At 37.0% G+C, this 13,358-nt stretch overlaps 1 protein-coding gene across 1 annotated transcript in view; it reads right to left on the bottom strand.

Annotated features, from left to right (window-relative positions):
- Positions 1-9,504: 9,504 nt before the first annotated feature.
- sgpp1b (sphingosine-1-phosphate phosphatase 1b) overlaps positions 9,505-13,358 on the bottom strand; it is a 57,779-nt gene continuing 53,925 nt past the window's right edge. The window contains exon 3 of the mRNA XM_043697211.2: positions 9,505-11,298. Within this exon, the coding sequence (XP_043553146.2) occupies positions 10,747-11,298 (552 nt within the window). The 3' untranslated portion in view covers positions 9,505-10,746. The remainder of the gene's footprint in view (positions 11,299-13,358) is intronic.

Raw genomic sequence — 13,358 nt, 5'->3', positions numbered from 1 at the left:
TCCTCAAAAACAGTAGACCTGTGCCTCTCAACCCAATTCACCTTCAACAAGATCTATAAACAAATCAATAGGATACCTATGGGATCACTAATATCAGGACTCTAAGCAAAAGCAGTTATCCCAAAGTTAGAACAAACATCCCTTCCCACAATATAGCCCAGGCTTCGAGTCTGCTATGTGGATGACATCTTTGTCATCACAAAATGCAACAAATTAGAAGGAACCCACAAACAACATCCTTACTGGTATAAAGTGCACCGATGACTACAACAAACTCCCCTTCCTAGGATGTCATAGTAGAACAAAAAGCTAAATGTAGAGCTGCAGACCAGCTTCTACAGGAAAGCCGCATGCACTGACCAGATACTCAACTACAGGAGCAATCATCTCAACACCCACAAACAGAGCTGCATCAGGACATTTAAATGAGCCACAACACAATACAGCACTGAGGAACTACAAGCCGCCAAAGGAAAGAAAACACCTAAATGAAGTATCCAGGAATAATGGGTGCCTGATGAGCGCAGTTTGCTGATTCCTGCATGACAGACCTAAAAAAAGACGACAACACACAGAGAGATTGTAGCCATCTGCCAGACATTAAAAGACACCTTGGAGATGACAACCAGACTACTCTCGCCCCTAAGCAGCATGGTAGCCCACAAACCTACCACCACACTGAACAGCTCCTGATGAATTTAAAGGATCCAGTACCAACAGCTAGCAGAACAGAGGTCAGAGGTCATATACAAAATACCCTGCAAGGACTGGACAAACATTACACTGGACAGACGGGCAGGAAACTAGCCACCAGGATACAATGAGCACCAACTAGCCACCAATAGACATGACCAACTATCACACACACACACACACACACACACACCATCCATCCCAGGACAGGTTAAGCAAAGACATGCAGGGGAATTCAGAGGCCTGACATCTAAACTGGAATTGTTAAACATTTTGATTTGGACCCCATTTCACAACCGCTCAGAAAAAGAATGGAAAGGGATATCGCTCACATCAAACGAAAACACAAATAGCCAGTGAAACACAACCCCAGCATTTCACTGGAGGCTCACTGATGTTACCCAGCATGGTGACGAAATGTCAGAACAAATCTACCAGCTCAGCAAGCAAGCTTACAACCAGGTTAGAAGTGTTCTCAGCCTGTTTTGAAAGGAGTGGCAACTGCAGGGTGGATGTACAAACTGGCCATAGCAGGTTGAGGGTTAGGACATTCCAGAAAAATGGAAAGCCAAAAGTGGACAGGTAAAACTAATAATTAAGAATAGCATTTGCAGTAGTAAAAGGTGACCTTGTTGCAGGACATCAATGTTAAATGTCAAGTTTGGGTGCAGAGAAGAAATAGTATTAAAAGTAAAACAGAACAGTCTATATGATGTGTTGTAACATGTGCAATGTACTTATGTATGTAAAATCATTTGAGAGTTTGGATCTTGAACTCTTAGCACGTGGGTATATGTGCAGGGGATTTAATGATTGACTTGCCATTATTTCTGGAATTTTATTTTGAGGGAAAATTCCTGGGCAAAAAAGTAGGGATCTGTTGAATGAGATTTTTGTAAAAAAAGAGTAAAAATTGAAGAACTTAGCTTGCTTTCAGTCAGAAGAATCAGGATTCTACTTCTAAAAGGAAAAAGTGATACTAGACTTCATAAGGAATGTAAACACATCAGAAATGGTTCAGAGGGGTTTACGGTATTACAAAGGCATGCTCAGCTTGTTTCCATTAGAGTTTACCAGTTTGAAGGCGACTGGATTGAAGTGCATACAATTCTGAATGGGCTTGTAAAGGAGGATGTGAAAAGAAGGTTTCCTTTTGTGGAGGAGCCTGGAACGGAGAGACACTTTAAAATTAGGGGTCACACTTAAGACAAAGCTGAGAATTTTTTTTAAAACCTGCCCTCAAAAGGGTTGAGTGACATTAAACACCTCCCCAGAAAGCAGAGAGTGTAGGGTCATTGAGTAGCTTTAAAGATGGATGTGGATAGATTCTGGTTAGACATGGTAATGAAGCTTTATTGGGGTAAATGGGAACATGGACTGTCTCCTTTTGCTCCTAGTCTATATATTCATATAATGAAAGGTGTGACTTTAATCATCATACACCCACTGAATCCACCTGAACCAACTAGTACCCTACATACTTCCAGACACCAAACCCAGTGATGTCCAGGAGCGTCACAGATATTAAACAAACGAGTTTCTGGAGCTCATGCAAATATCTCTCTATTGCTTTTACTGATCTATCAGCCAATGACCTTTGAATCCAAAACAACAGTAAAGCCTTTTGGAAAAGAAAAATCAGAGGCTTGGGAGTTAGAAAAAATAATCCATCAGCTCCTGCATAATACTATGTGGCAACTGTCCTTTGTAGTGGATTGGAGACTAAGCCCTCTTATATCCAGAAAGGTATCAGTTTTTCCTCGATTCATCTCAGTCTGGTTGATGATTTCAATCATGTCCAACTTGTACAAGGAGTCACGGTTGTGTTTTGGTTCAATGGGAAGTTTTTCAACTTCAACAGCCTGTGAGTCAAGACTAAGGTAACCCAATATATTAATGGGTTATAATGTTAACAGCTATGCAGCTGTGACCCACACTAAGTATCAGACAGTCCACCCTCTACCTCAAATCAGTGTCTCACTCATCAGCAAAACCAAAATACTCCCCAGCTTTTCTCCAGACAAAACCTCCACCAAGGATGGTTATTGATGGGGAATTAGTGAACTTTTTTTTTAAAAAAAAGTAGCTGTTGACATTAGGAAAAGTTTTGATGTTTTTCCAATATCAATCAGTACATCTAAGAATTAGATGTGTCAGCACAGCCTTCCAAAAGCTGTTTAAATTAGATATTTGATAACTAAATTTCCACAGGAGGACACATTGTAGTCTATCATGCTGTCACCACTATTCTAGTTGGCAGAGGGGTTTGGTCACTTACCAAAGCTCTTGCCACTGGAGAATTTCTATAGCAGTGAATTTGCAGAACACAAATTCAAACATCAAACTCCAGAATCTTCACCTAAGCATGTACTTCCAACAATGATCATGTAGGAATTTACTCTGTTGGTCTAGACCTTGCAACTACCTACCAGGCTTCTCAGCCAAGTCCTTTTCACAACTCAGGGTGGCACCCAATCTCAAAAAGAACCAAAATAACCAAGAAAACCATTAAGGGATTAATTGAAAAAAAGTGAAAAATTGATATTATTGTGTTGGAGGAACTTGCCATAAATGACAACATGTAACAGCACTTCACAACAGTTGGCAATTGCAGTATAGATCATGGCAGGATTAGAAGGAAATGGTTTCCAAGTAAAGTTGTTACCACTAAATTATGGTACAAGGACATGGAGTTAGTTTTAGGCTGAGAGAAGAGGAGACAAGGAAGAACCTTTTCAAGCAGCAAGTAGTAATGATTCAGAACAAATTTACAAAAACACTAAAGCCGACAAAGTTTAAAAGAAATGGATAGACGCCATAAGCTAATGGGTTCCTTCGATGCCCTAACCACAAGGTAAATGGAATTTAAAGCAGACAAGCGCAGAGATATTTTGTTAGAAACAAAAAGGATCACACCATGGGATGTCAATAAGCAGCTAAAGACCCCAGTATTGAACATCACCAAACTTCAAAAATCAAAGAATGCTACAGAATTAGCTGCACCCTGGATAAAGTAATCCATTATTGCTACAACACTGGGGTCTACTTGATAATCTGGTTAATTACCTATTATTACATAGCTTTCAGTTAAATCATTATTGCATCAAGCTTAGTAGCATTTAGAGTACTTTATACTCAACCCTCAACTTGAAAGTGTTTGGGAGAATAAAAGCTGCATGTCTACTTTCATAATTTACTTTTCTCTGGAAGTTTAAAAATACAAGCAAAGTAAATATACTGTCAAATAAGCTTCTATAAATCAATTTGGAAGAGATCCAATAGCTTTAACAGATCTAGCTTACGTAGAACAATGTTCAACAATAGAGAAAATTGAACTGAACAATGCTTAAATATGGAAGTTATTAGCAATTATATTGACAAGTATTTGCAGCTCCAGGGTGATTAAGTTTAAATTTATTCTCCACGCCAGCTTGAAAATAAGTCACTGTTGACAGTTACTTGCTGTCTGAAATATTGGACAACTTTGCTGAGAGTTAAACAGAAGATTTAAGGTTTCCAAATGACAAATTTTACTATTAGGAAGTGCTAGCCAAGGAGTACTTTTGCTGGCACTTTATTTCTCCTTTAAAAGGAATAAACGTGTACACACAAAGCCAAGTTTCATTGTACTTTTTATTTTAAGCTTAGTGCAAACTGCAATTACATAAAATGAATTGTGAAATGTATCACATTGCTGACCAGCAGAACTAACTGTTGGAGGATAGGATGAAAATCAATGATTAACACACAAACTTACAATATTTGAAAGTCACAAGGTCCAAGGGAAGATAGTGATCTGAAAACCAACTTTTAAAACAGATTTTAAAAAAGTTTAAGAAAAAACAAAACTCATGCTCATGACAAAAAAAACTCTAGCATTACAACATAGTAAAAACAAACACTTTGTTCCATGTTTCATTAACACAGGTAAAATAATGCAATGCATCTTCATTCATAACTGTTCAACATTCAAATAATAAATCATTAAACAAAAGTAAGTATCCATACATTTACTCTTTAGTCTCTGCATATAGCTGTGGCTTATTTTTCCAAATCTGCTGCAGGTGTATGTGTGTCAACCAAGAATCGTACCATGTTTCTACATTAGTCTTTGAGCAATTTCCTTCCCTACATGCCCTCTGACCTGAAATATTTTTTGATTTACTGTAATGAAAAATATACTGAAGATTGCAATATATCAAGTTTCCATAATCAGGTTATCCAAATTCTCAATTTCTATATATTAGTTGCACAAACAAACAAACAAACATTCTAGTCAGCTGGGCTAAAGGATTTCTTGTTCACCACAGTTTGGGGCTAAATTGGACAATCTCAAATTGCAATTCTAGCGCTTCCAATAGCTTTAAGTGCTTTTTTTTAAAAAAAAAACTAGATGGTGAGAAAGAACTTATCTCCATATCTTAATCACAGATTATAATTCAATTAGTTAAAGTTAATGGTTAAGAGCATTAGTGAAAAGTTGTATCAGCAAGGAAAGGCAAGGTCATCACAAAAAAATCTTTAGCTAGTTTGAAGAATAAACAAAAAGGTTAAAGTTTAACCAAGATCAAAGAGTAAATAGGAAGCAAATATTTTTTTAAAAATAAGTTAATTTCAATCACTTCACAAATCTGTGTACTTTTAAGAATCCCATGCATGGATGATCTGGCATAGTGACCCAAAGATTTTATCATTCACTTTTGTTGAGTTTGGAGTGGCCTCACACAAATTTACTAATCCATACACAGTCATAATAGATATATTTATGTCCACAACCTTTGAATTGTTTTGATAGAGTTTACAATTAATGCAATTCTAGTCAGGTAATATGCTGTTATCTTGCCAGGATTCCACAAATAATCTTAACTATATTATCCCTCTCTCCAGATTTTAGACAGCTGAAATGGCAGGGGCTCTTTAAGATGACATATTGGTTTCTACAGAGAGATGGGACATATTCTTGAATGCAAAAAACTTTTACAGGAATTCACTGATCACCAGTGTGGTCCCAACCCTGTACTAAGAACTTTCTAATGAACCACTCCCATGTATAACTTGCACTTTCCAAAAGTCTTGCACCTGCCACCTCCATGTGCACAGTACTTGCACGGAGCCAATTAGGTGCAGCAGAACATCCATATAGTTTCAACAAATTGGCAATTCATGTGTATGTGGAAGTTATGGAAGCCAAATTATTGGACAAACAGTCAGATCGTGCACTGTTAATGACCAATAGATTTAACTTCAGGAAAAACAACTAATCCTTTTGATACCTATGGAACTGCATTTAGTACTTTAACAAAAAAGCCATTTTACTCAATATTTTTTAACCCTTTTAGGAATTTTTAGAAAATAATTAATTAAAAACTTGAATTGTATTTGGTTTATCCCATAAAGGGTTAAGAAACACTATGGCTTCACAGTTCTCTAACTGCACTTTCATTTTTCAGTGACGCATGCTTTTTTGTGTAAATAGAAGGATGCATTAGATTGTTCAGCACTGAAAAGGGAGATGACTTATTAAAATGGTGAAACTCACTTTTGCATTAATGTTCCATCAATCTAGAATGCATTTTTAAAAAAAGTTACAGGGATCTACTTTTGTCATACCATTCAAAAAATAATAATTAAAAATCTTGTCTGGCATGAAACCAACAAGCCTCACTTAGAGATGTGTGGAATAAAGAGGGAGGGAAATCTACCAATGGGATTATTGGACCACAAAAGTTCCATGCTTAGAATGATTATATTGTTTATATATAGTTTGAAGTGTAGTTTTACATAACATTTATTCTTACTTTAAAACCAACAGTCCACATTTAAACTGGTTTTCCATAAATCAAATCATCAACAGTAAGGGCTGAACAAAAAAACTCCTATTCAAGTACACCAATGTTTCATAAAATGATGATTTTTTTGAACTTTAATGTTATGTATCACATTCATAATTTTATGCTATGAGCTGACAAGAGTGTTCAACACATGACAGAAATCAGCATATGCCCCTTTGGAAGATCCTTGCTTAAAAAAGAATTAGCCTTTGCAGTATTGATCCAAAACAACAAAAAAAAAATACTTTTACAGAGGCAACAATGCACAATTTGCTCTTTAGGCTTTCTCAGAGTATCAGGATAGTGGGAGATGCACTATGTAATATTTGGGAGAATATTAGTGCATCAGATTACCCCTGGTCAAATCATACAGACCAGTCTGCATCACAATCAGGACTGATCATTACCAAGCTCCACGCATGCATCTCAGTAATGCTCAACATAATGAATGCAAGCCAATTTTCCCTTCTTTAACATCAGTGACATCAAGATAAATGTCAATGCTCATGAAACCACCCAAAATCAGGTAAGTAACTTGGCAGGGGTAGGTTCAAAAGACTTTTGAATTTCTGACAGACTGTTTAACCCCAGAGAGGTCACTGGCAAAGGAAGTGAAAACAATAGTCAAAATCCAGGACATTCAGCTATGTCTGCACAAGAATAAATTTGTCATCCTTCATTTTGTCTACTTAAGTTATGCAGGAAGTTATACAAGGGAAAGATACCTTTGCAGTAGGTCAGAAGTTTCCTAATGCATCTGCTATCACTATCAAAACTTCACACACAAAAAAAAAGTGAAAAACCATAAAATATAGTTTAAACATTTCCAAGGACTATGCGTGTAATATATATGCATGCACAGGTGCAAAAGGTAAGGATGGATGAGTGGGGTGGGGGTGGGGATGGGGGAGTGGGTGGGATAGAGGAGAAATAAGTAGTGATGCTAAATAATAAAACAAAAGCTAATTCAAAGTAAAAAAAACTTTCAGACTCCAACCAAAGTACATCCCACTTCACCAAATGTTCCATACAATTCAACAAAGTATTGCAGCATGGTTGGTTAGTGGTCTCACTGTAGTGAGATCTGCTGACATCTTGTATAAAAGATTTAGATGGTTTTAGCCAAGTACTAAATGCTATGGGATAATTGGATTTCCACAAAAATGGTACTTTTGAGAACAAAATGTATTAACTAATTTTGCCTATCCCATCTCCATGTTACATCAATATTTTTACCTCGGGAATATCAATGACAGTGAATTTACATCTCTATGCAAAGTGTAATGGAATAGAATAAAAGACAAGTGTAATACCATGGAATACTGCTGAAATATAGAAGTAACCAACCTCGCTATTTCTAGCAAGGTAAAATAAGATTCATCTCAAAATAAATTTGAAATTGGATTTTTAAAAATAAAATGTAAACAACCAATCAGGTTCAGTAGAATCTTTTTCATGCCTATGCTTAGAAGAATTACATAGTTTGAATAAGATTTACTGTCCCAAGATAAATTATACAAATTTTAAAAAGTACTATTTCATCAAGTACAGGAGTGACACTTTTTACATTAAAACTCCAGAAGTAGTTTAACACAAGTCAATCTTCAATCTGTACATCAATACTGTATAATCCAGAAAGCTGAAAGCCCAATGGGAGGAATATCCAGAGACACTGATTGATTTTTTCATAAGAAACTTTTCTGGTCAATCACATGATCCACAGGACACTCCCTCTCTTGCAAGATGTAAAACTTGCCTACAGCACATCACAGTTCTGTTTTCATTAATTCCATGAATGCAGAGCCTGATATCATTTCAGAAAAAGACAAAGTATGATACAAGAAAATTTGATAAATGTTTGCAGTCTTAAAATGATTTAAGAAAAAAAACTTTCAACAGAAAGAAGGGTATTTTTCTCAGCAACAAAACTGTAGCTACATGTTTTTAAAAACCAGGATCTTTGCAGTGTGTTCAACTAGATAACAATTATACATCCCACAGTAAAAAGTGCAGATGATGCAAAAGATTTCATAGGAGGTGACATTGGAATGCCTGATTTTTAAGACAAGAACAAATTGAAATTTTGTGGTCAGTTAAAAAACAGTTATAGTCGTGGTCAGTCTTCAGAGTGACATGGAATACTGCAGGTAATATGAATATTAAATACAACCAGCAATTCCTCCACACATTTGTGTGCGCAAAATGTTATGCTAGTTCTGTTCATTCTTCCTGTTGGGCTTTCTGCTACAAGGAATAAGGCAATGAGCATAGGAAACAAAAAATGTTCATTCTATAGATAAAAATCAACTTTGTCATAACGGTATGGTAGTGATTAATGTTGTGTACTCTCACATACAGTGAGTTCCTGTAAGAATTATCAATGGTTACACATGTCACCCATTCCACATTCACAAACTACTAAAAAGCAACACTGTTACCTCAGGTGACAAACTGTGCAAAACACTGGTACTGAGAAACAGATGCACTGAAAAACAGGAAATTTCTTGTCTGAGCATGTTATCTTTTTGGGAAAGGTTTAAACTGCAGGAAAAGATTAAACGTAATCTCCGCCCAATCTTGAAAAAGACAAGATGGTCCACTTATTGAACAGCTTTCAAATAAAGTCAGCTTTCATATCCTTCGTAACATGTCAGTGCAAATACAAATCAAGAACTAAAGAAATCAGAATAGTACTTTAATAGTTTCCTCATACATGGTAGTAGATTCATCATTACATATAGGGCAAAGCTGCAAGAGCCATGCAGGGAAAAAAAATATATACCATGGTTTATTTTAGTGGAGGAAATCACTAAATTGTTTAGTATTGTACACAAAGTGGTTATCAATGTAGGAGCTGGAAATGTGTTGCTGGGAAAGCGCAGGTCAGGCAGCATCCAGGGAACAGGAGAATCGACGTTTCGGGCATAAGCCCTTCTTCATTCCTGAAGAAGGGCTTATGCCCGAAACGTCGATTCTCCTGTTCCCTGGATGCTGCCTGACCTGCTGCGCTTTTCCAGCAACACATTTCCAGCTCTGATCTCCAGCATCTGCAGACCTCACTTTCTTATCAATGTAGGAACCTATGCAGTTATGTCTAATCTCAAATTTGGAGCTTCTCCCTTAATACCGAAATGTCTCCCACCAGTCTGCAAGACCTACATTTATCAAGCTATTGCTTTATCATTAATTCACCGCAAAAGATGCAATTTTCCAACATCTTGGAAGCATTTAACAGATTGCAGTACCTTCTCTTTTGACAGAGTTCAGAACACAGAAGAGACTTAGCACATGGACAATCCTTTCATGGTTGCAAGAAATTTGTAATGTTACATTGGTTTGTGTCTTCAGAGACAGTTGAAGTGAACGAGATTCAACTTTCAACTGGGGAAATAAAACTTTTAGTTGTCAGTACTTCATTTGATCAGGTGTCCAATCCTATGTGGTGTCTAAAATGTGGGGCATAAGTAATCAGATTTAACTATATCACCTCAGGTTGAAAATCTAAACAATAAACAGAGTGTCAAGGATTTCAAATGAGTGTTTTTGTGCACAAACACCCCATTTAAAACAATGTGACTAACTAAAATTAGGAAAGAGAAAGTTTAAAAAAAAAAAATCAGTGCTCTGATTAAAAAAAAAATTCTTAAATTGCAGCACTTAGAAGGTATCTTTCAGTTGCAAATTAGGACCGTGACCCAAACTTAAATTACAGACTAAAACAGCAATGGAATGTCAAAACGTTGCACAACTCATCATCTGAGGCAATTAAAATTAATGATAACCATTGGTGAAACTGCAGCAATTCTCATTCAATAAAACTAAAGGCACAATTGAATAAATTGTTAGATACCTGAAACTTCAGTCATTTATTATACTTGTACTCATTCTGCACAGATTTAAATAAGCTTTTGCAGGATCTTTATTCATAAGCATTTTCATAACCATTTAGATTTCCTTCTCCTTTTATGGTCTTCAGCTCCTTGTGTGGACTTCAGAAGAGTCTCAAATCTTCCACATGGATATAGGAAAAAACCACCAACTTCTTCAAAAGTGACCATATCTTAACTTACACCTGTAGTTAGTTGCCTGAAAGTGAATGTGGCCAAACAGAGGTCTGCTTAAGGGTTCAGGCAGAACAAGCAACCGATCTGGAACTTGCCGTCTAAAATCTAGCATTCCAGCTTGCAATTAATGGCTCTGTCAAAAGGACCCTTTCCTCCCATCAAGAGAGATTCAGGTAATTAAATAAGGAGGGAACCAGAAAGAGTGCCACAAATCCTACCATTCCATATGTCATGTAACGATAGGGAAGTTCCACCTCCATTCTCTTACGTGCCTGGCGGATGTCAGTGCATGGAATACGGAATATCTTGCAGGCCAGCGGGATAGTGCATGCTTTTAGCACTGCTCTGGTTAGTAACAGAACAATTACGCCAATGACAAAACGTAAAAATGCTCTTGCAATAAGGTTAACTGAGATTACTGGGGGAGAAAACGGCAGAGCATCAAGAGGAGGGTCTGGTAATATGCCAAACATGTGATTGAAATGAGAGGCACAAGCGATACCTGCGCCAGTGCCTAGAATTTCAGCAGTGTCACCACGGGATGTGCTCCACGTGTCGAGGGTAAATGAAAAGAGTCCCATTCCTAAGTGAAGGCTGATGATGAATAAAGGAGCATACTTGTAGGTCAAGTTGAAGTTGTCAATTATGTCCAAAGCTGGGTGGAAGATGATCAGGATCAAGATGCTATAAAGCACACCAGCAATGACATCCTATTAGAAAATAGAAAAAGTTAATGAGGGAATTCAAATAAAGCATCTGACCACATCTCAAAAAGCAAGATTCACAAACTACAACATCAACCAACCAATGACCAAATATTTCAACCTTTTTGCCCCGATAAAGGGAAGCAAGTGGGAGTATGGCACAGAGATGGAGGATTTGCCATGACCATACTGAATAGTCTACTCCAGCTCCTACTTTCCCCACGATTGGTATTCATGCCTTCAGCTGTCAAGGGTCTAGGCTGTGCATTCTTCCCTAAAGAAGATTTTTTTTTTGTTGAAATTAGGTTTGTTCAACTAGTCATTTGCTCTATTGTCTCCTTATTGCTTTATAGTACACCAAAGCAGCACTTTGGGTTTTGCTGCCTCATTGAAGCAATTATAAATAAAATAGTTGTAAATGTATTCCATTTAAAGGCCACTAGCCAAATGATGCATAGGGATAATTTGCATAGGATCTCAACAATTGATTTTTCAACTGAAATCCTCTTTAGAATAAATTTCTACAAGGCAAAAATAACCAACAGGAAAAACCAGAGTGCTGTGGTGAACAAAGTTGAATAAAATATCACAAGGGAGGGGTTTACAAAGTTGCAAAAAAAAAAAAAGGTAAACCTGAGAATTAAGAGAGAATTGCAGAATTCAAGAGGAAGACAGACAATTAATAAAGAATGGAGTTTAAAATAGCAAGAACACAGATTGTAAAAGCTTCAAAAACAAAAAGTAAAACAAAAAGGGAAACAGATTAACAAAGACAAATGCAACTCCATTTCAGAGAATCCAGTTTAGTTAATTTAAAATAGCAAATAGAGAAATGGAAAACAAGCCTGCCTGAAATAATTAAAATCCAAGGACCTAGTGAGAGATTGTTAATATTGGAAACGTTAAGTGAAGTAAACTTTAAACAATCCTCAGAACACAAATAACCATCGTGCTAAGCAGCATTGAAAGAGATGAGTACAGAGAGTGAATGCAGTTACAAATGTAACCTTACTGCTTAAGCAAGAGAGAAAATTGCAAACAACAGGCCTGTTAAGCTGGACATACTACTAATAAGGAAGAGAGAATAAAAGTAGTAAAATAGCAAGATACACAAAGATTGTTGTGGTATGGAAAATATTAGAATCTATTATATAGTATATGACTACTGGATATTTAGAAGATAATTGCATGAGTGGTCATTGGCAACATGGATTTATGAAGGGGAAATCACATTTGACCAATCTGAAGTTTTATTTTTTAAAAGTGGGAGAGACTTACTTGCAGTCAGAGAGAGAAACAGCAATGCAGAGTCAGACCTGACTTGGCAGCTGTCCCAACTGAGGGGAAAAAAAGCTGTCACACACAGGAAAGCTGAGAATTGATTGGTTATACAGCAGCTGCATTTGGTGTTTGATTTAGATTTAGTAGTATTTAAGTAGAAAGGAGGTGGTGGTCTAATGATATGATTGCTGACAATTAATCCAGAAACCCAGGTAATGTTCTGGGTCCCCAGGTTTGAATCCCACCATGGCAGCTAGTAGAGTGTGAACTTAATTTTTAAAACAATCTGGAATCAAGATTCTAATAACAACCAGAAAGTAAATGTTGATTGTTGCGTTAGGAAAGGAATCTGCCATTCTTCAAATGACTCCAGACTATTCACGTGTAATGCTCCTACTGTACAATTTGTTAAGTTCAGGCCACTTCCACGTGCATGAAATTTTCAGCTGCAGCCCTGCATTTTGGATCAGAAGCAGCATCTAGAATCACTGGAGCATCCACAAAGCTGCAGGCAGAACAGATAATCATCAGTGAAAGTACTAGACAGGTAGTGCAAGGTTGTTATTTATCTTCACACCCCCCCCCCAGAGAATCTGTTTTGTATGTGCTATGGGAGAGGTTTCATCTCCCTGAGAAACCAAGAGACACTACAAGGGAAAAAGGGGAGTACAATTGTTATTCTATCATAAAGGGGAAGAGATAGATATTTCTGCAGCTGCATCCATGACACCAGAATGGGACATTTTATTCCTTCTACCAGGGTCATGACTGTCACTGACTAGGCG

Source organism: Chiloscyllium plagiosum, unplaced genomic scaffold, assembly GCF_037043375.1.
Source record: "Chiloscyllium plagiosum isolate Xiang-an unplaced genomic scaffold, Cpla_swu_hap1 HiC_scaffold_8, whole genome shotgun sequence".
Classification (NCBI taxonomy): Eukaryota; Metazoa; Chordata; class Chondrichthyes; order Orectolobiformes; family Hemiscylliidae; genus Chiloscyllium; species Chiloscyllium plagiosum.
Note: the sequence above shows the minus strand (reverse complement) of the source record. Positions and strands in the feature narration are given on the sequence as shown.